We start from the raw sequence: 24,129 nt of genomic DNA on the forward strand, positions 1-24,129 counted from the left end.
CTGATTAATCTCATGGCGTGTCAGCGTGGTACTAATGAGTACTGGTACCGTCGTCATGGTGATTTAAAATGTATGCTGAGGAACTTAGGAACTCCCACATGGTTCCTCACTCTCAGCTGTGCCGAGTATGGCTGGGAAGACTTACTTGAATTTCTACGAGAGGCAAATGGAAACATTGAAAATATCGAATTCAAGACACCCGGAGAACTGTGCTCTTTGGATCCAGTGAATGTATGCAGGTACTTCAATCATAGATTTGAAGCTATGATGTCTTTCATCATGAACAAGAAAAATCCACCTCTTGGAGAGGTGTTGGATTTCTTCTGCAGAAAGGAGTACCAAGCAAGAAGTGCTCCTGATATACATATGCTGCTGTGGATCAAAGATGCACCCAAATTTGGAACAGATCCGGATGACTTAGTGATGAGTTTCATAGAACAGTATTCTACATGTGCTGTTCCAAAGGCAAAGGAAGACAAAAGCCTAAGAGAACAAGTTTTATGCTTCCAAAGCCATCGTTGCGGAAAGTACTGTCGTCGTAAATTCAGAAACAAGGACAAGTCTACACAAAATGTCGTTTCGGCTTTCCACGACCGGTGATTTCTAAAGGAAGAGTGAACAGTTTGATGTCTTCGCTGCGACATAATGTGATGAAGAAATCACCCAAAAATACATACAATTTGAAAAGGAACGAAGAGTCCAAGTACATCAACGACTACAACCCAGTGATTTTGTCCATGTGGAATGCTAACATGGATATACAGTTTGTGGCTGATAACTGTGTGGCTGTGGCTCGGTATGTGACATCTTACATCACCAAAAAGGAAAAGACAGAATTGAAGGATATGTGGGAGGACATTTCCCATGAAAAGAGCCTCAGTAAGAAGTTGTACAGTTTCAGTCTGAAGATGTTGTCGCATCGAGAAATCGGAGCTTACGAATGTTCTGACCGGTTGTCTTCAGCAAGTCTCTATGCCAAATCCAGGAGTATCATTTGGGCGAGTCTTGGTCTTGCTGCAACGCGTAATCGAGTTCTGAAACCTGTGCGGGAAATTGAGTATTTGGCGGAAAAGGAGCCAAACAGTACCGATATTTTGAAGACAAACATGTTGGATACATATTATCCAAATAGAAGCAGTCACCTCGAGAATGTTTGTCTGTATGAGGTTCTACAAAATTACATATTCAAGAGGAACATCAAAGAAGATATTGATAAAGGAGTGTATGCTGTAATTGGAAGTAAGGGATGTCTGGTGAAGCAAAGAAAATGCCACTTGGTAAACCATCGAAAATTGAGTGGCGAATCTCCTGAAAAAAAAGAGTTTTTCTATTTAGCACTTTTGCAACTTTTCAAGCCTTGGCGTGCAGAAGAGGAACTGCTTGGAGATTTCCTCTGTTACGAAGACTCTTTCAATGACGCCAAGGAGACCATAGAATGTCCTGTTTTTCCCAAATATCTAGAAATGTTGAATGCGGAAATCGAGCAGGAAGCAACGATTGCAGCCGAGATTGCTAGAGACAGTTCTCAGGACAGTCAGAGTTCTGTTTCATTGAGTCAGGATCCACTAGGAGGACCAGTTATCGAAAATGAAGCTGCTACTGCCAGGAGGATGCGGTTAACTTAGAAGACTTGGAAAGACAACTCAACGTTGAGCAAAGGAAAATATATGACGAAGTTACCAACGAAATTGATCATGGATTAAGTCATGAGAAGAAAGAGTGCTCATGTACGTCGTTGAAGCCTGTCCGACTGTACGTGAGTGGAGAAGCGGGAACTGGCGGGAACTGGAAAAAGTTTCCTCATTAAAGCAATTTCATGTTATTTGCAGAAAAGGACTGAGTCATCGCTGTCTTGTGTTGTCACCGCTCCAACTGGACTGGCAGCACATAACATTAAAGGTATTACTTTGCATCGTCTACTGATGCTGCCAGTGGAGCATGATAACAAATTACAATACCACAAGTTATCTAGCTTGTTGTGAAGTTTCAAGAGTCTTGAGGAAAATGAAACTTCTTATCATTGACGAAGTAAGCATGGTTTCCAATGTCATGCTTGCCTTTGTGCATTTGAGAATGCAAGAAGTTCTTAAAACAGAGTATGATGTGTTATTTGGTGGCAAACACATCATTGTTTTCGGTGATCTTCTGCAGCTGACAACAGTGAAAGGACAACCTGTGTTCAAAATGCTCACGCATGAAGATACCAGGAAGTGCCTAGGGAGCATTGGCAACGTCAATATATGGTTAAACTTCAATTATGCTGAACTGCGTGAAAATATGCGTCAGGCGAAGGATGAAGATTACAAGAATATTCTACAAGATGTTAGAATCGGAAAACTGACCGAGCATGGGAAAGAAGCTTTACATGCACGATTACTGTCAAATTTGTATCCAGAACAAGACGTTGTGCCTGAGAATATTTTTCTGAAAATTACTGAGAAGAAATCTGGAATATGTTTGATGCCAACTCTTGCAGAATGTGCCATCTTCAACAACAAAATGTTGCATTTAGAAAACCAAGAGATTGTAAAACTGGAAGCTATTGACAGTTAGAGCATATGGGATCAACAATTATTTTGTCTGAGAATTTGAAATCAAAATTGGATTCATTAGAGAAGACTATATCTAAAACTGCAGGTTTTGAAAAGACTCTGAATGTGTGCTTAAATTGCCGTATAATTTTAAGAAGGAATTTACATGTTGAAAGAGGTCTGGTAAATGGATCAAAGGGTAATGTTGTTGATTTTGTGAAATACAGAAATAGAGATGGAATTGAATTTTTAAAAATTAAATTTGATGGCATTGAGGAAGTACAGCTAATTGGTCGTTGCTCTGCTAGGTTTTTGCTTGTAAAAGACTTATATGTTCGCCGTAAGCAGTTTCCTATTTGCTTGGCATATGCGGTGACAATCCATAAATCGCAAGGTTTAAGTGTAGACAGTGCATTGGTGAATATTGGCAGTTCTGTGTTCAAGGAGGGTATGGCATATGTGGCATTGTCACGAGTCAGAACTTTATCGGGATTGTACTTGATTGAGTGTGATGTCACAAACATTTGTGCGGATCTAGATTGTGTTAAGGAATACAATAGGTTAAAAAGAGAGTATGCGCCACATTTGCCTCAATATCCTTTGTTTGAGAAACGTGTGGTAGGCCGGAAACGAAGAAATGTGACCAATAGTAGAGAGGTTGTAGCAAAAAGACGAAAAGTCGATGAACCAGAAATTATAAGCAGAAAGAAAAAGGATTTTGTTGAAGATGTTGTTGGTTTTCAATTTGAAAACAGTTCTGGTGTCAACTGCTATGCTAATGTAGTGGTTAATGTTTTGTTTTCTCTAGAAAATTTAAAAGAAGAGATTGTGGTAAATTCGGATCAAAGATTTTGCAGTTTGTTGAATTCTGTGTTAGAGAAATGTAGCACTGATAGAACAAAAATAGAAAGTGTGTCTGAAATTCGAAATCTGTTAGACAAATGTTCAGGTTAAACACAATTCTCTCAAAATATTCAGCAAGATTGTCAGGAGTTTTTAATGTATATGCTTGATGTATTGCAAGATGAAGGTGTAGATGTAGATCACCTGTTTGGGCTTTCTTATCAATGGCAGCATGACTGCGAGAACTGTAGGGTATCAAGTACTACTAGTGTTGACTCAGAAAAATTTATATATTTAACTTTGCCAGACAGTAAATCAGTGTCCTTTAATAAGCTAGTAAAAGCAGCTGATCACAACATGGAGTGTAGCCAATGTAAGTCTGAAATGTTGTCCACATTATTTATACGAACATATGGCCAGTATGTCATTTTAATGTTCCAACGATGTAGGCCTGATGGAACAAAATTGACAACTTTAATTAAAAATGTTGTGGCTTCGCAGTTGTCAATATCAGGAAGGACTTTTGTAACTGCAGCAATTATATATCATGACGGTCCTTCAACAACATCAGGACATTACACAGCTTATTTGAAGTCTAGAAACGGCTGGTCATTCTGCAATGATTCTGTTTTAACTTTAAAAAAGAAAATTGCCTTTTGACCTTAAAAATTCTTATCTGGTGTTTTTACAACCAAAATTTTAGGGAAAGAATCTCGCGATTTGCTCTGAGGAATTTCAAGAGGTTCTAATTGCTCCTACACTATTTGGCCTTGAGGATAAGTGTAGTACAGAGTCAAAAGTTATTTTTCAGTTTTAACTATTTCCTGAAAAAAAAGAAGTTTTTTTTACAGAAAGTGGTGGGCACGGATTAGTTAAAGGACAACAGAGTATTTCCCAAAGCAAACGGTGTTCTTACCATAACACTTGACGTCATGGAAAAATAACTGCACTTTGAATGAGTTCAGAAAAACTGTTTCTTTTAATAAGCTAATTCAAGCAGCCAATCAAAACATGGAGTAGAGGTAATGTAAGTCTGCAATGCAGTCGACATATTTTGAACAAACTTTTGGTTATAATGTCATTTAAAAATTCCAACTATATAAACCTGATGAAAATAAGTTTTCAACTTTAATTACAAATGTTATGGCTACACAGTCGTTGATTTTAAGAAGACCATTTCTAACTGCAGCTATTATATGACATGATGGTCCTTTGACAACATCCACTTATTACACATCTTATTAAAAATATTCTTACTTTCTGTTTTCAGAAGAAAGAATTTAGGGTAGGTAACTGGCCTATAATGATTCTAGGGTTTGATATAATTTTATGTACTGTTTTAAATTGCTTTGTGATTAATAGTGATGTAGAGAATTAAATAATTGTAGTAGTCATAGAGGTAGTGTAAGTCTGCTTCATAGTAAGCAGTATCAGTGTCATAGGAAATGTGGAACATGAGTGAGCAAGAAGGGTAAGATATTACTAGTACAGGATTGTGAAAGTGATCTTGAACGTTTTCTTTCTGAAAGTTGCGGAAATACAAAATGACGGGATTTGCTTAGAAGAATTCCAAGAGTTATAAATGGCTCTTACACAATTTGGCCTTGTGGAAAAGTGTGGTAGAGAGCGAGAAGTCATTTATTGTATGTAACATATTTGCCAAAACGATGGAGCTTTTCTTTCAGAAAGTGGCGGGCTGAAAATAATAACAGCAAAACAGAGTGTAAGCTGTTCATAGGATATCCTTCGACGTTATGGAAAGTAAGTTAATTTTTACGAGTTCCGATTTCTGATTGGTTATGTTATATGGGTTTTTTAAACACAATCATTTTGATTGTGTTTTTTTTCCCCGCTGTTATATGATGAATACCTTCAAGTCACTGTTTTTAGTGAAATTTGATAAATTCTGAGAACAGCAAAAACAAACCATTTAACATGTATAATTAATTCTGTACTTTTTGTATTTATGTTATACATTTAGAACTGTGTAGTAGGCATGGAGAAGCTAAGGCTTCTGTAAGTGTCAAAGTTGTTGCATACAGTGCTCACATTCTACGTAGTCTTTCATATGATAGACTACATCTGCACAATGAGATACCTAAGCAAAGGAAACACAGGTGATGTGATTGTGGAATGAGCAAAAAAAATTGCACGTTTTTCAATTACATTACCTGTGTTTCCTAACATTACACATCACATTGTGTAGATGAGGTTTAGGCCTGTTCCAGGAGACAGAGGAGGTCTGACATTTGTTCAAGAGTGCAGTGGACATGACTCACTTCGTTGGTAGGCCTGCACATGTATTATCTCCTCTGTACTCTTCAACAAGGCTAAATTTCATCTGCAACCCTGAGTAGGACTCACCTGAAACAAATCTGTGGATAGGACACACCTTATTGGCATCCTGAAATAATCATTTAAAATGTTAGGGACAATTTTATGATGGCTGTGCACCTCTTTTGCGCTGCCATTGCGTCACTTTTGTGAGACAGCAGCAGTGCAAAAGATGCACCATGTTGCAAGATAGGCCTCACTTCATCTGCATCAAGATACTGTTAGTTTAAAATTTATATTTTTAGGACTGTGTAGGGGGTATGGAGAAGCAGAGGCTTCTGTAAGTGTCAAAGTTGTTGAAAAACTGTTTGTCCTTCAATCTTTTCCCTTGTCTTTTCTAATTTTTAAATACATGTTTTAATATTTTTCAAATGTTTGTTCTCTCTTTCACAGATTGAAAGTATAAAAATAAGAAGTGACTAAGTTAACGACAATTATAAGGTAAATGTTTTGTACTCTTTTCGTTACATTTCTATCACATTTAACTTCTATTAATTCCACTGCTTCATTTCTTTAACCCTCACTTTCCTGCCTTTGCTACTTCCCTCATTCCTTTCTCTATTACTTACTTACTCTACTCCTTCCACTCTTTTTCTCAGTCCCTCTCTTCTCATAGTTCCTCACTCTTGTTCACTCACTCCGTCTCTATTACTCTCACTGTCTCTGACTGATCACTCTTTCACTACTTGTTCATTATGCTTTCTCTCTGTAGTTCAAGCACACTAAGGAGCATATTATCAACACAGGCAATAAAATTATCGCTGCTTTTATCGGCAGAAAACTGCCGTAAAAGCGGCTTTTGCAGCAGTCTTCTGACGCAAAAGCGGCTTTAGCAGCAGATTTCTGCCGATAAAAGCAGCGAAACTTTTATCGCCTATGTTGATAATATGCCCCTATGTTATTTACATTTCTTTGCTGTTTCAATCATTCCTTTTCTGTTACTTCTTCTTTTCTGCATTCTGTTTTTTCTCTCTGTTATTCCAATGTTTTAATCTTAATTTGATCATTCAGTCACATTCTCTAAGAAACTCTTGTTTGTTATTCTTCTACTCTCCTTTTTTTCTTTCACTTCCCTATCTATTTTGTTTTTCACCATTATACCCTCTTCCATCTTTTCTTCGGTAAATAGATCTATTAAACAGTATCTCTGGTTTAGTCCCTATAGCTGTCTTTCTTTTAACATTACTCTCTGTTTCCTTCCCTTATACTTACTCTTCTTTTTAAAAAAACATTTTTTTTTGGTTCGCTCCCGGTTCGCGTACCGGTTCGCGAACCGGGAAGCGAACCAAAAGAAATAGAGGTTGCCAGAGTGCTAAACATTCTAGCAATTTTTTTATAAAGGGGAGGTAGTTCTGAAAAGAACTTTTTTTTAATTATTTTTGTTGTTTTATATTTTTTTTTATTATTTTTCTGAACATTTTTTTACTTTTTTTGTATTTTGTGAACGGTTTTATATTTTTTTTGTTTTTTTGGGGGGGAAACGAAAACGATTCATTGTAAAGGGCTCAACACGAGCAACAAAAAAAAAAGATAAGTTATTTTCTGAATCGTTTTGTACAAACATGATTATCAATTGCTAAGTTGATTAAAGTGATGCTACTTTCTCTGTAGCAAATCAACTGACCGCAACGCACGCACACTTGTTTGACTGCCCCTAACCTCATCTGTATATTTGGGACCATCTCCCTCGCGTCTGGTCCCGTCACTTCCTCTACAACTGATCTTCTGGCCACAGAAGGGGGATTATCTTGCAGGTCACGTACCTGCGCAGCACTGTAGTTGTTAGGATGCCACCTGTCCATATGGTGATGCATTGTATAATTGCCGTAACTATATTTTTTATCTGTCCCTCTGGACAAATCTTTCTACAGATAAGGCAAGTTACATACCGGGCATTCACCTTTTTTTGGCCCCGGGGATATTTAAAAAATTGCCAAATAAAATTTTCTTTGACATGAGACCTCCTGGGCTCCTCAGGCAAAAACTGCCTCTCTTCCTGCTCTTCCTCTTCTTCCTCTTCTTCCTCCTCTTGCTGAATGATAACTTCAGCAGGTGGTCCTCTCTTCCTAGGAGGTGGTGGTGGTGGTGGGGATGCACCAGCTGAAGCTACAACACTTGCCATTGCTCAGTGATGTCAAAAGGTCTTCCTCTCACAAAGATGAAAGTCAGAGTGAGGAAACAAGGAGGGGTTTTCATCATTTGGGAAAAACAATAGTTCTAAACCAATGAAAAGTGTTACTTTTAGGTCACATGACCTAGCCTTACATCATTAGGAAACCAAAAGTCAAATGAACCAATGAAAAGTGTTATTAACAAGTCACATGACCTGTTGTGTTTACGTTTCGCGCCTCGCTTCGCGTACCGGTTCACTTCCGGGTACGCTAACGCGGCGCGTCATATGACGTATCACGCGACAACGCGATACGTCACGCTGACGCGACGCGTCACGATGTTGTTTTCTAACGTGACAGTTGCGCAAACGGAACGTTTACTGGTTCGCGGACCGGATCGCGGCATTAAATTGAGCTAACGGAAAGCTAACCGGTTCGCGGACCGGGAGCGAAACAAAAAAAATAATTTAAAAAAAATGTATTAATAAACATATAAAATATATTTTTTGATTTAAAGAAGAATACATTTTAAAGCTTTTGATATTTGCTATTAAAAAACCATTGAAATTCACTGAAAAAACCATAGGTTATAGACCATGTATAGTTAGGAATTAGCATTTACAAAACCTTGAAAATTCACAGAAAAAACCACTGCTGATCATGTCACATATTACATCATTCATGACATGGTCAGTGACATCACTGATGACATCACTGATGACATCTCAAATGACATCACTGATGACATCACTGATGACATCTCAAATGACATCACTGATGACATCACTGATGACATCTCAAATGACATCACTGATGACATCACTGATGACATCACTGATGACATCTCAAATGACATCACTGATGACATCACTGATGACATCTCATTTGACATTACTGATCACATCACTGATGACATCATTCATATGATAATACGATGAACCTCTTCAGACTCTAATATAACCTTAGATACACTCAGTGTAAACAGACACTCATAGACTGTCACTCATCCATGGAGTTACTCACACACCTAGTCAGTCATGCAAAGAATCAATCACACCTCTATTTCCTCAACTATACAGTTATACACACCTTACTTATTCAAACATATACTAACACATATTTACTCTCTTATACAATCCGTGATACAAGTTCACAATGATCCATACAGCCACTCACACATTCACTGGCTCTTATGCACAGTTATTTACATATGTCAACTGTCACATGTACTGTGTTTTACATATGTACTTACTTTGACATGTAGCACTGAGATATCCATTCACTCACCAATACACTCATGCACACAGTCAACCGCCCATACAGTTGTTTCCATATGCACTTTTGAACCCATACATCTAGTGAATCAACTGCTCACACATGTATGCACAGAGTCATACACCTCCCAGCCACCCACACACACACTCAGTCTCCCATACAAATACTTGGGCAAACAATCAATAATCCATATAGTTACTCATATAGCTAATGATCAACACATGCAGCAGATTACAGAACAACAGACACAATGATGCACAAATTAAGACAGTTTAGTCACTAACCTATGCACTCAGTAAGACACATTTAATCACTCACTCATATAGTCAATCACACACCTACTAAAACCTTCATTCAGACACTTATACATCCACTCATTCTTCAATATATAAAACATATTTAAACTTTACAGAAACACACAGTCACTGGATGATGTCATCAGTGATGTCATCAGTGATGTCATTTGAGATGTCATCAGTGATGTCATCAGTGATGTCACTGACCATGTCATGAATGATGTATTATGTGACATGATCAGCAGTGGATTGCGGGTGCGCGATATATAGTTAGTACAACTAACTATATATGGAATTTCAATGGTTTTGTGTGAGTAAAAAAAGGTTTCTTAAATGCTAATTCCTAACTATAAATGGTCTATAACCTATGATTTTTTCTGTGAATTTTCAAGGTTTTGTAAATGCTAATTCCTAACTATATATGGCCTATAACCTATGGTTTTTTCAGTGAATATATATATATATGTAGATAGATAGATAGATAGATAGATATAACTATACATCAAAATTCTAGTTCAAATGAATCAAATGTTTATTCTGTTGTAAATCACAGAAAACATACATTCTCATTCAAAAAGAACAATTTTGTTGGGGCCCATGAGGAAATCTGTTTTCTGAGCCCAATGCATTTCGGGTCGCCGTGGCCCTTCCTCAGGGGCTTGATTCTATGAAGAAGAAAAAACACATTTACAAGAAAATGTACAAGGAAGCAATTGAGATTTCATACTAATGTTAGTGCCTCAAATCCATGACCGTAATATCGACATGTAGATACTGGTACATATGCTTTCAACATGTTGATACTGGTACACATGAATTCACCATTTCTTTTCATTGTATAAAAACATATCCCTACAAACATAAGTGGAAAAATCCCCAAATAACAGTGCTCAAACGAAACAAAAAAGTGCATACAACATGAATTCCATGACAACACCCCAAGTGAAATATCAACACCAATACTGAACAAGACATCACTCACAAAGGCTGTGTTCTTTATGGACAACAACACCTTACTGCTCCTGAAAAAATACGTAAAAACTGAGTATCTGTGTACCTTCAGAAATCCAATAAAATGAACCTCCTTCCTCACCAAAGACAACATACTGACCTGAATAAATTCTTCTGTAAATACTCAACTTTCAGTGTCTCTCTGACCGTCATTTACCTGCAAAAACCACGTAAAAAAATTATACTCCACAACAAATTACCGAAACCTATGTCCATAACCCCTCCCTAAGCAACAGTCTTTACCTCTTCCGACGCTTTGAACCGCCTGATGGTTTTCACTCATTTACCGGTCTTTTAATTTGTGTCTCGTGCAAGGTGCCATTAATCCCAAAGAATCGGAACGCATCGACAGAGCAACAAAACTGAAAACGGACTACGGTTTTGTAGTTCCCAGGACTGAGCTGAATCCCGAACTTGGCAACAAACAACCACTGTGTTTGAACAACCATAGAAAGCTGAGACGATTAATTCAAAGAAAATCTAAATAACAGGTTATGGAACAGGTGATTACCTGTACAACACATGCATAAGTGCTCTTATGAACTAGAACAAAGGTGCATGTTGAAAGATGTGGATCTGAGTATAAAGAGAGTAAGTCTACAGAAAAACTACAATAAAGTGAAGGAAAAATAATACAACGATACCTGAATGTCTTGTCAAATGAACAATGGGCAAAAACAGTCTAAAACACAAAAAACTATTGACATCAAAAAGATATTAAAAATATTGTCTAGTCCAGAACAGGTGCAAGACAAAAAATGTCTTCCCTCTCAAGCAAGGTGAACATCACCATACTGATTGATAATTATTCTTACACAATTTTCAAGACATGCAAGAAGTCTAAAGAGGTGATGGGCTTAGTGAACGAGAAAAGGGAGCATCCCTATGTCTCCATATGTAACAGAAACATACTTGAAAATCCAGGTAATGCATAAATAGACAAACCCCATGAGTAAGGCACACCGGAAGTGTAGAGAGTCTATGGAGACGAGTACATGGAAAAATATAACACATGTCATACGGGTGACCCAAGTACTCTGAGTATAAGATGGTACTGAGTAGAAGAAGGGGGGGATGAGGAGCCAAACCTGCTCTATACAGGAGGAGTCAACCCAAATAAATGAGCAAGAAGATTGTCCTCTCCCGGGGAGCAATTTCCATATGGTGCTCCAAGTGCAAGCAGAGATTGTAAAGCTGGCTGAAGAGACCGTGACGTCTTTATAGTAACATCTCACTGTAGAGAAATAAGATACCATGTGCCGACATTAAAACAGAAGAGAAAAGTTTGCCCACAAGTCACTCTATCACTCTGTGGTAGACATAAGTGGGCTAAACTATAAACCCACATGGTCAGGCAAAAGACTATATGGTGCAATGAAGAAACAAATATAAATGGCACCCTTAAATATAGTAGACCTTACCTGAATTGCTGGGGGTAATGCGTCCAGGTACAGTGTCCAAATGTAGAGTATACGGAAATCGTATGCAGCCCTAAGTGAATTAAACCAGCGGCAAGCACTGAAGTCGCCAACTTGGTAGCTCTGAACAGCATAATGGCCTTGGTAAGCCAAAATATAAATGAACTTACTGTTAGCAGCGGTCTGTAAGGAAGTCACTGGAAAGAGTGTAAAAAGCAAAGCTTCTTTCCAAGGTGTCTTCCTGCCTAAAGATCATGTGGCGTGTCCGTGGAGTAACTGTAGGAAGCCCAGTGTGGGGTGGGAAGTCAGTCCCTAAAAATAAAGCATCCCGACAAGTATGTGGAAAGTGAAAGAGGACTGTACAGTCTTCTGCAATGGCCCCCATATTTACATGTAGTTGAACTGACCCCACACTTTAAAATGTCTAGAACTAAAATGTGACTACTGTAGGAAGAAGCCAAATCCAAAGTGAGAGGGGAGAAAACTAAAGAAAAAGAGAACGAGAATAGGTGGAAGTGAAACGGCAAAAGAAAGTATGCTGCCATGGTTAAAGTTGTATGTTCAATTAGAAATGTATCACATACATGGCAAAAGTATCACAAATGGCAGCAGTATTATTCTTAACAGTTGTTCCTATGAGATGTGAGATCTGAGTTTGTGAGTCAGTATCGAATTAGATATTATGATCGACCTAAGGAAAGGTTGTGCACAGGTGAGACAAGGCCATTGTCAGCTAGACATTTGATCTTAGGGAATGCGTGTGCAGAGGGAGCTCACATTCAAAGCAGCTCATTCGAAGTCCAGAACCTATCTTAAAAGGTGTTTTTTGTCTTTGATGTATGAGGGGAGGTTACGGAAAACAGGTTGTAAAAATAGGTCTATTTATTCAGAGACCCTTTCGGTGGGTGACCCAATGGCAGAAAATATTTCCAGGTTTATGAATCTTGGCAAATGATACAAACATGGGACCATGGGGTTAGGATTGTACAGATAGTGAAACTTTAATTCAGAGATCAAACATAAGTCCCTCCACTGTTTTAATTCTATTGGGTTGTTAGTGTCCTTGAGTGGGTTAGAAGTCTATTTTTGATAAGCTGAGGCATCTGCTAGTTGAGGTCTATTTAATTAATATAGTAATGTTTGTGCATAATGACTATATTCTCGCCCTTGTCAGCTTCTTTTATAATGATATTATAGTTTGTGGTGAGAGATTGAAGTACAAGTCTTTCACCCCTTGTGATGTTATGTAGGATGAACTTGTGACCTGAACAGTATTCATCCTCTAATTTGCAAAGTTCCTTAGTCATTTCTTGGTAAAAAATATCATCACATTATCAGAAGCAATGCATGGCGTAAATCTTGATCACTACTTGAGGCCACTGTCAATGTCTAGGTTAGGATTAATGTCCAGGTCCTATAGAATTTGTATGAGGGTGGGAATATCGCTTGAGTCTTGTTCTAATGACAAGAGCCATTGTACATCATGTATATCCTTAATCATCATCTAACACTCTGTAGCTGTAATAGGAGGTGCTACACTAGACAACCTCTTGGTGTGGAAAAATGTATGTAATTTCTGTTTCCATATGAATTTAAATATGTTTAAAAATGTTTTATTTAAAGAGTTTTATATAGCGCTGGCTAGACCCATAGGTATCAGACATTAGATTTGGGTAACATAAGTTTCTAGAAAAACATTTCAAGAGCATGGAAGCGAAGAAGGGTGAGTTGGCAGGGAAGGGGGGGTTAGTGGAAGGTAGGACAGGGAGACAAAGGAATATCTGCCCAAAGACCAGCTGGGTAGGTGACGCCAGAGGTTGAAGTCGAAAGCCCATCTCCTCTTTAGCTATCAGGTAGCTCCACCGAGCAACTGCCAGAACGCTAGTTGATGTGTATGCCCATGAAGTTAGGTAGTGATGCAGGACAGAATCCCAAATCCTTACTCAAAATTGTATTTATTGTTGTTGAAAGTATAATCAGACAAATTCACAACAGCAACATTGTGCCCTGGCACTATAACTTGAGGTTCAATAACTATGTATGTTAGTCCTGGTGGTTGCATGTGACCGATTGTATGGTCACCCTTTCCTTTCCTTTTTCCCCTCCTCTGGTGTCTGACTTTTCCCCTTCTGGGTTTTTATCTTTGAGTACCATGGACCACAGGTACTGTTCTGACTTTCGGGTATGATTAGACTCACCAATAGCTATTTACTTTTCCTAAAGCTTCTGATCTGCACATTCACTCTCATAAATTCACATATATTTTTAATAATATTCTTAAATCTTCATCTCTTCTATTTCATCAATTTTCTTCTATCTTGTTCACTTGACCACTAACTCATGAAGTTTCCACCCAATAGTATCACCCTCAATTTCTTGTGATTGGATGTTGAACACTGATATGTATACATATTTTCTGCAGCCTTGAAACAGTACAATATACAAAACGCATGTTGGTTGTTGCTGCTTAGACATACGAAGACATTGTAAATTAAAAGGAATAAAACCACCCATGAGAAAATAAGAACGTTATAGACTTTACAGTTCTGTTCACTTCAGTTTACGTATTCAGACTAATTTCAATGGTGTGGACTTCTTGTGTGTGCTTCGGTACTTAATCTTTGCTCAGTTTCCTCCAAGGATGTCGCCCTAGGTGAACACTTTGTATCAAAAGGCAGAGAAGGAAAAGTCTGTGATCCTTTCAACTTGCTTGGCTTCAATATCAAAAAACCAATGGGGGAAGGGATAGGTAGACATACACCTCAGATGGCTGGCATATATATGGATGTGCGATTATTGTTGGCATTGCCACCAGCTGTTTTTGTGTATGTGTATCATTCCAAATCTCCAGAGCTTTTGGGGACAACATTATTGAGTCCCCATACCATAAACCATTCCTTGGACCTGCAGCTTTTAGTATCTGAAGAGCCCTGTAATGTAGGTGCCATGGCGAAATTGCCTGAATAGGATTGGAGACCAATTGTCTTTGCTAAGTATCTGGTTGTTATCACTTTCTTTCCTAAGCTATACCTCACTTACTTCCTTAATTTCTTTATCTTTTTTTGAGGAAGAAGTGATTGAGTTTGTGAAGTATCTACTTGAAAACTTAAGAACTCCCTAACCTGAATTGATACCAGTACTGACTTCTCTAGGTTCACAATAAAACCTATGTCTTCCAGAAGATCCCTTGTCAACTGCAAATGCTCCAGTAACTCTGTTCTCTCCTGGTAGATTAACAAAATGTAATCTAAGTATATGATTAAACGTCCACATCTTTCTCTCAATAAAGCCACAACCAGCAGTAAAACGTTGGTGAAACACCATGGAGCAGAAGATAACCAAAAAGGGAGACAACAAATTTGGAACAACACACCTCTCTATCTGAATCAGAGATATTTCTGCAAATGTGCTTCCTTAGGAATCCTGAAACATGCATCCTTCAAATCTAGTTTTACTTGCAAATACTTTTCTTGCAAAACATCTCTCAAAAGAAGGATTTCCTCCACCTCTGGGTGTCTATAAACAAGATTTGTGTTCAGATCTTTGAAATGTATTACTGGGAGCCATCCTTTGTCTTTCTATTTTATCAAGAAGATTGCACTTACAAACCCATCCTCTGGTATTTCTACTATTGCTCTTTTGTTAAACATCTGAGCTACCTCCAAATCCAGTAAGTCCATCCATTCCTTGTCTAAAATAATTTCTCTTGGATGGGAACTTTCCAAAAGTCTATTCTAAAACCATTTATAGTCTCCAGAACTCAAGTGTTTGTTATCTGAGAAATGCCACACTATGTTGAATCTCTGTTTGACATCATGTTGACAGTTCTCTGCAAGCAATTACAACTGGCACTGATATAGCTCATTCTGTAGGAGGCGTACAAGAACGACAAACTCAACCTTTCAGGAATGGTAAAGAAAGAAGTCAATTTTCTTTCAGAGGAGGATATAGACATCAGTATCAGCCCTACCAGTCACAACAACAGTACCCCCAGTTATACACCCTACAATACAGGCCACTACTGCCTGTGTTGTTTCAGAGACAGCCCCATTGGAGAAGATCTGTATACCCCCAAAAAATCAGGACTCAACTAGACACCAGTGACAGACATCAGACAGCCACCTCACCACCTCACATTCAACCTGCATTTGGACGAAGTTCCTATTATATCAACCACTGGAGGTCTGTAACGACAAACCAATGGGTCTAGACCTCGTAGACAAGGGACGCACGTTTAGAATTCATACAAAAGCCTAGTTTCTGTGCCATCCAGAAAATGCCTCAACACCTAAAATTACTACAAGCAGTGATTTTAATGTTGATAAACAAAGGAACAGTAGAACCAGTCCCCGAATCACCTGAAATACAAATAAATATGGGTTTCTTTTCTTGTTTCTTTCTCAAAAGGAAAAAGTCAGGAGAATGGAAACCAATATTAAACCTACACAAACTGAAAGAATTGTTAAATAAACCAACATTCCTCATGATTACATTGCAAGAGGTCTTCCAACTACTGCAAGAAGGAAATTATTTATCAACCCTAGATCTACAGGTCAATTCCCGATACATCCTAAACAATGAAAATATCTCAACTTCAAGGTGGCTGTCCATCAAAATCAATACAAGGGTCTACCTTTAGGCCTCAAATCGGCACCCAGAACTTTCACAACATGCATGGCTCCAGTAGCAGAACAACTGAGAAAACAAGGATGTCTATTGTTTACCAATGTAGATGAGTGGTTAGTCAAAAGGAACATCTCTGAGGCCAATTAAAAAAATCTACAAAAGTATCTCTACAACTGTTCAAGAGTATGGAGCTTAAGCTCAATTAAATCAAATCTACACTGACACTTAAAAACAGGATACAGTTAATGGGAGTAATCTTGGATATAGAACTATGCAAAGTATTTCTATCCAAAGAAAGACTAGCTTGAATAATCGAGCACTCACACCTGCTGTTAAAAAAAGACAAAATCACATTCAGAATTTAAAAGTCTATTTTAGGAACGATGTCATTATGCATTCATTTAATCCACACTTCCGACTGCATATGCATCACTTCTGAGAAGAGTTGGACAAGTAGCGATCACATACTTGGAGTTCTTTTGAAGATTGTCAGACTAAAACCAACAGTAAAACCGGAACTACCATGGTGGTTTCATTAGGGCAACATCTCACAGGGCTTAACTTTCTTCCAAGGGAAAGAAGACTTTGTAATGACAACAATGTCTCTACAAGGCAGAGGAGCGCTTTTACACAAAAATATTCTGGTCTTAAGAGCCATAAGAATCAGCTTACAATCCTTCCTCCCCAGAATACAAGGATGTACAGTATTAGTTCACACACTCAATACGACTTGCATGTATTATTTCAACAAATAAGGAGGAGCCCGATCTTTTTTCTCATCACAAGACGTCCAAAACATCTGGGATTGGGCTATACAGAACAGTATTCAGATAACAGTTGAACAAGTATAGGGAAAAGACAATACATGGGCTGATGCCCTAAGCTGAACAAACAAAGGAAGTCACAAATAGGAATTGATTTGGACTCCGCTATGCAGGAGTTTTCAAATGCTGGAGAACACAGAATCCGAATCTGTTTGCCACAGAGCAGACCAAGAAATGTCTTTTCTATTCTAGCAGATATTCTCCACCAGGGTCGTGGGGGAATGCGTTTTCAATAGCATGGGTCGGAACCTCATGTACGGTTTTCAACTACTATGCAAGATGAGGGAAGAACGATGCAGACTAATTCCCATAGCTCCATTGTGTTCAAAACAATATTGGTTCAATGAGCTTCTCCTCCTATCAGAACACCCGCACATACAATTACCTGCAGTTTCTAATCTCCTCCCTTGCAGCTGTGGCAAAGTATTTCAACCAGACACATCTTCTTTATAATTTTCAGCATATCTCCTGGATACAATAAGTTCCAATGCTTAAAAATCCCGAAAGATTGTGAAGAGATTTTAGTGAAAACATGAGTTGAAGCCACTAACAGGTTTTATAGAGGAAAATGAAAATGCTTCTGTGTATGGTGCACACAAAAGAACTTGCATCCAATATCTTTGGAACACCACCAAATTCTACCATACTTGCTAAATTGTTCTCGATCAGGTCTTGCTTACTCTTCTGTGAAAGTACATGTAGAAACTACAGCTAGATACAGAAGAGCTCACAATCATCGATGTATGGTATGCTAGGTTTATCAAAGAATTCATGAAAGGGCTTTTAATAGCTTTTTCACTAATCAGGCATCCACCAATACATCATTGGCAACTCAATACAGTTCTTTCCTAACTCACGAAGAGCCCCTTTGATCCAATTCATAAATCAGATTTAAAATTTGTATTTTGAAAAACAGCACTCCTTATAGCTTTTACCTCTGCTAGAAAAGTTAGAGTGATTCAAACATTTACAGTAAAAACGCCCTACTGAGATGAAAAGGTCATTCTTGAGAACAAATCCTCATTTTATACCTCAAATACCATCAATTTTTCACCTGAAGGAAATTGTTATTCTTAAAACATTTTTTAAAAGCCCTACCATGGATGGTAGCAGAAAGAGGCCTACACACTCTAGATGTGAAAAGGATGCCTCAAATATTATGAAGACACAACAAGCAGCTTCAGAAAATCGGACCAACTCTTTTTAGCACTGATTGTTCCTAGAAAAGGATATTGCATATTGAAGCAAGTTATTGCTTGATGAGTATCATTGGCCATCATGTACTGCCACAATAAAGTGGGAAATCCGTTACAAGCAAAAGTCTCTGCACACTCCACCAGAAATGTGTCAAACTCTATAGTCTTTTCTTATGAGTATCATTGATAGACATCTGTCATGTAAGAACATGGAAAACATACATACGTTCACTCAACACTATTGCCCTGAGTGTACAGTACAGAAAGAATCTGCGGTTGGGCAGGCAAATGTATGTCATCTTTTCCAATAAGGTGAGCCATCTCTATTACATTCCCACCTTCCACTTGGTTATCAAGTTGCTTTCATCATACTGCTTTCTAATCTGATTTATGTATACAAATCTTTAAAAGACCACATTTTGGTGGAGATGAAAAATTACTTGTAAGTGTACTTCTCCAGAATTGGTATTTTTATTAGATTCTCATTCAACCCTTCCACCTCCCTGTCAGAGGCTCAACAAAAATAAGCTACATTTCACACTAGTGCTGTAAGAAATCTCAGCAAATGTAGCCTTTCAGGGTGTGGGCTTCAAGCTAATTGGCTGTAAATTGGATAATTTCTAATGATGTTAATAGTCTACTAATTTCAACAGAAACATGGGTTTGGCCTATATTAATGCGGGTGTTAAGGCACATCAGACAACATCTGTAGCATTACTCTTGAATAATTTTAGTATAGACTCTGGGAGACACAGACAATATAGATACATACACATTTCCAATTGTTTATTCTATTCATGTTGACCCAAGAAATATAAACAGCATTCAATTATTATTACAAATCTCAAAATCCAAGCATTTATTGAGATTGTGATATCAACAAATCCCTTAAAAAATGGTAAATAACAAAGATACATCAAACACATAAAAATATATATACAATATATCCAAGTAGGCCCTACATTCATTCCTATATAATTAAAAATTTAGACTAGCGAGGCATCAACAATATGTTGGGTGTCTGTTCCTCAATTCTCCCAAACATATAGAACAACATATCAAGACAACTCTTCTCTTAAAACCTTCAATTTCCAACAATAACATTGACTAGACTACATAGTTTCGGCATAATCAATTTTGACCTTCATCACGATGGTAAATATTTATTTTAGGCTATATACCTATCTTAATATCTTGACTTTATGTATCTCATATACAATTGTACTAAAACAGAGAACAAGACTTCATTCACTCTTCATCTTGTTAATTATGGCTTATAAATCACCTTCTCTAACTGAAAATAGAAAAGTCCAAATCCATTTTAAAAAGTAGATGCTAGCGATGTTCAATCTGTCAAAAGTCCCCTCATATATTTTTAAGAATGGATAATCATTTATATTTTCAAATCTACTGTTCTGGGGAATATCCACCATCTGTATTAGTTCAAGAGGGAACCAAATGGTTTTTGATTTATTTTCAAAGTAGTTGATCCCAAAAATCGACACTTGCTTTGTAGACTATAATACCGTGAAATGTTTACCTGGGATGAAAGGTGATGAGTTGACTTTATTGTCTGAAGATGTTCTTCCATACTGTCTGGCCAACTGAGTTGCATTGTATTTCATGCATTATTTAATAGTCTGCAATGTTTCATACATTTGATTTTTATAGGCTCATGTGTCTGAATGGCATAGGTAAAATCTTGGCTTGGAAGTCAGACCTTACTACAGTTGTGTCCTCCCTGCTCCCTTTTCCACACGTTTAAATCTAGGTTCTTCTACTTCATAGCAGATTAGGTAGTTCTATTAGCAGCAAGCTGATGTTCCATTGAAGCAGTTACACCATCTAATTTGCAGACGTATTGAAGAAAGAAACCATCATTTTCAATTTTTCATACATGTCGCAGCCAACAACCCAAATTGTAAATGATGCAGACACTGTTGCATTGCTAACCAGAACATTTAATTTTCTTCTTTTTTCATTTGGAAGAAGTAAAGAAAGGGAGACCTGCCTAATGGCTTTCTTGTGGCTGTCTTTAGTACTATAGAGCCTGCTGTAGTTTGCCCTATGAGAATGCAGATCATCAGTGTCTAATCCGTAAACGTCATGCCATGAGCCAGATCTGACAGTTGGCATACATGCTGGTGTCTTAAAATCAAATTTACTAAGTCCCTGATGTGATCAAAATTGTGACAAGGATATCCTTGTTATATAGTCTATTTCTGCAAAGTGGAAGTCTTCAGTGTTTACTTCTTTCTGAATACGAAGACTAAACTATAGGTGTTTTTCACATCTCCATTATGCCACAATCATCCAAACTCCACACCATCAAATTAAGGGCTCAACAGTTAAATGCATGGTAAAAATACTGTTAAATAATTGTATTACACTGTTCACAATGTGTAAATCACAGTGAAACGTGATTTATTCATGTACATAAAAACAGGATGAATGCTCACTCAGATAATGAAAAAGTAGACTCCATTCAGTCACTTTTACATCCGTTAGTCATGTTCTCACCAGAATGTTACAGTTGTTCCTTTTCTGAAAGGTCAGCCTTCTGTTCCTTCTTCATGAGAGCAGTCTTTTGTAAAATTTATTCTGCAGGGTTAGTGAAGTGCAGTGGAAACTCTGCAGGACAAAGGCAGACTCTGTTTCCAGAGTGTGGGGTTTGATTCTCTGCAGATAGTCATCATACTTCCTTGTGGAGACAAATACCTATGCTGTGCTCTCAGTGTGTAATGTCTTCTGCTTCTTACAGCCCGAAGGAATGAAAATTAGCAAAACGGTCAAAGTGGTGACCTTGGATCCAGCAACTAAAGGAAAAGGTGAGTATGAAGTTGTGCAATGGTCCCATATTTTCACTCGAAAAACCCTGCAGGCACATAGTGGGCGGTAACATAGTCAGAAATGAAGACATTTAGTTGAATTTGCACAGTAAAACGTGTCGAGTGATGTCCACAGGTGTGCAAGTAAAATAGGGATCCAGTTTTTTAGTCCAATAGCATTAAACCTCTTAACCACAATATAGTCTGAACTCCTCCTCATGGGTGAACATCATCACACAAGTCAAGTCAAGTCAAGTCTAAATTTGTATAGCGAACTACTCACCCAGAGGGTCTCAAGGCGCTTGAGGGAGGGGGGGAGATTTTGGTTGTTTTCTGAAGGAGAGGTGGTTCTGTGTGAGGCGGAGGTGGGTGGGGAGGGAATTCCAGGTCTTGGCCGCTAAGTAGGAAAAAGATCTTCCTCCCATGGTGGATCTTTGGATGCGTGGAATTACGGCGAGGGCTTGATTGGACGATCGAAGTTGGCGGGTGGGGGTGTAGAAGGACAGGCGCGTGTTGAGGTATTCGGGTCCTAGGTCGTAGAGGGCTTTGTGTGCGTGGGTGAGGAGGCGGAATGTTATTCTCTTGTTGACGGGGAGCCAGTGGAGGTCTTTCAGGTGACCGGAAATGTGAGCTTGGCAGGGGATGTCTAGGATGAGTCTGGCTGAGGCGTTTTGGATGCGTTGGAGTTTTTTCTGTAGTTTGGCTGTGGTTCCGGCATAGAGGGTGTTTCCGTAGTCCAGTCGGCTTGTAACCAGTGCATGGGTGACCGTCTTTCTTGTTTCGGTGGGGATCCAACGGAAGATTTTTTTGAGCATACTTAGGATGTTGATGCATGATGATGAGACGGCGTTGACTTGTCTGGTCATCGAGAGGGAGGAGTCCAGGATGAAGCCCAGGTTACGTGCGTGGTCCGTTGATATGGGTGCGGTTCCCAGGGCCGGTGGCCACCATGAGTCGTCCCAGTCGGAGGGGGATGATCCTAAGATGAGGACTTCCGTTTTGTCCGAGTTTAGTTTTAAACGGCTGTTCTTCATCCACTCGGCTACTTCTTTCATCCCTTCGTGTAGGGTGGTTTTGGTGGTGTTTGGGTCTTTGGTGAGGGATAGGATCAGCTGAGTGTCGTTTGCGTAGGAGATAATGTTGAGGTTGTGTTGGAGCGCAATGGATGCGAGGGGACTCATGTATACGTTGAAGAGGGTGGGACTGAGTGAAGATCCTTGGGGTACGCCACAGATGACTTCGGTGTCCTCTGATCTAAAAGGGGGGAGGCGGACTCTCTGGGTTCTTCCGGCGAGGAACGAGATTATCCAGTCCAATGCTTTTCCTTGTATTCCGACGTTGCTGAGGACTGTGAAGGGTCTAGGGATTTGTTGGATTCGAGGAAGGCGGCGAGTTGACTGTTGACGGCTTTCTCAATGACTTTGGCAGGGAATGGGAGGAGCGAAATGGGGCGGTAGTTCTTAAGTTTAGTGGGGTCTGCTGTGGGTTTCTTCAAGAGGGCGCTGAGTTCGGCATGTTTCCAGCTATCCGGGAAGGTGGCGGAGTTGAGGGAGCAGTTGATGACGTCTCGGAGATGGGGTGCGATAATGGAGTCTGCTTTGTTGAAAATGTGGTGGGGACATGGGTCCGTTGGCGATCCTGAGTGTATGGTGTTCATCAGGCGGATGGTGTCTTCAGTGGTGATTGGGTTCCAGGCGCAAATATTGTTGGAGGGGGGGGTTTAGTTCGGAGGTGGGTGGGGTGGGCTGGTCTCCAAAGCTGTTATGTATGTCAGCGATTTTGTTGTGGAAGAACGAGGCTAGAGAGTCGCAGAGGACTTGGGAGGGAGTGATGTCGTTGGTGCCGGCGGTGGGGTTGGTAAACTCTTTGACGATGTTGAATAGTTCTTTGCTGTTGTGGGCGTAGTTGTCGAGTCGATCCTTGAATGATGATTTCTTGGTGGATCGGATCAGTTGGTGGTGTTTGCGGGTGGCGTTCTTGAAAGTGGCCAGGTTGTCAGTGGTTGGGTTTTTTCGCCAGGCTTTCTCGAGGGTGCGACAGATCTTCTTGGATTTCTTAAGGTCATCATTAAACCAGGGGGCTTTTTTGCTGCCTTGCTTGATTTGATGGTTTTTCAAGGGTGCTAATTCGTCAGCGCTGTGGGTGATCCATTGTGTGAGGTTGGTGGCTGCTTGGTTTGGGTCCGATGATTTTGCAGGAGGGTTTTGGTGAAGCGATGTGAAGAGCTGGTCGGTGGTAATTTTATTCCAGTTTCTCCGAGGAATTGGTTGTGGGTGGTTGTGGGTCGTAGTCTTTTTGTAGTTGAAGTGAACGCAGCTGTGGTCCGTCCAATGGAGAGCTGTGGTGTGATTAAAGGAGATGTGCTTGCTGGAAGTGAAGATTGGGTCGAGCGTGTGCCCGGCAAAGTGGGTGGGGGTGTCAACAAGTTGTTTGAGTCCGAGATTGGTGAGGTTGTCCAAAAGGGTGGTGGTGTTGCTGTCGTTGTTCTTTTCCAGGTGGAAGTTGAGGTCTCCCAGTAGAATGTAGTCCTCGGAGGGAAGGGCGTGTGGGCTGATGAAGTCAGTGATGTCTTTGCTGAATTGTGTGTGGGGTCCTGGGGGTCTGTAGATGAGGGTGCCTCTGAGTGTGGTCTTAGGGTCGATGTGAATCTGGAAGTGAAGGTGTTCGGCGGTTCTGAGGTTGTCATCGGAACTGGTCGTGATGCGGATGGTGTTCTTATGAATGATGTGATTCCTCCTCCTGTTTGGTTGATGCGGTCCTTTCGGATGATCTTGTAGCCGTCCGGGATGGCTATGGCGATGTCGGGCGCAGATGAGGCGTTCATCCAGGTTTCTGT

The 24,129-nt window shown here is 39.4% G+C and overlaps 1 protein-coding gene across 2 annotated transcripts in view; it reads left to right on the plus strand.

Annotated features, from left to right (window-relative positions):
• Positions 1-24,129, plus strand: part of LOC144826880 (A.superbus venom factor 1-like) — a 1,649,148-nt gene that overhangs the window by 906,649 nt on the left and 718,370 nt on the right. For both annotated transcript variants that reach the window (XM_078685340.1, XM_078685347.1), the window contains one exon: positions 21,227-21,293. In XM_078685340.1, coding sequence (XP_078541466.1) covers positions 21,227-21,293 — 67 coding nt within the window. The remainder of the gene's footprint in view (positions 1-21,226; positions 21,294-24,129) is intronic.

This window comes from Lissotriton helveticus, chromosome 1_1 (assembly GCF_964261635.1).
Source record: "Lissotriton helveticus chromosome 1_1, aLisHel1.1, whole genome shotgun sequence".
Classification (NCBI taxonomy): domain Eukaryota; kingdom Metazoa; phylum Chordata; class Amphibia; order Caudata; family Salamandridae; genus Lissotriton; species Lissotriton helveticus.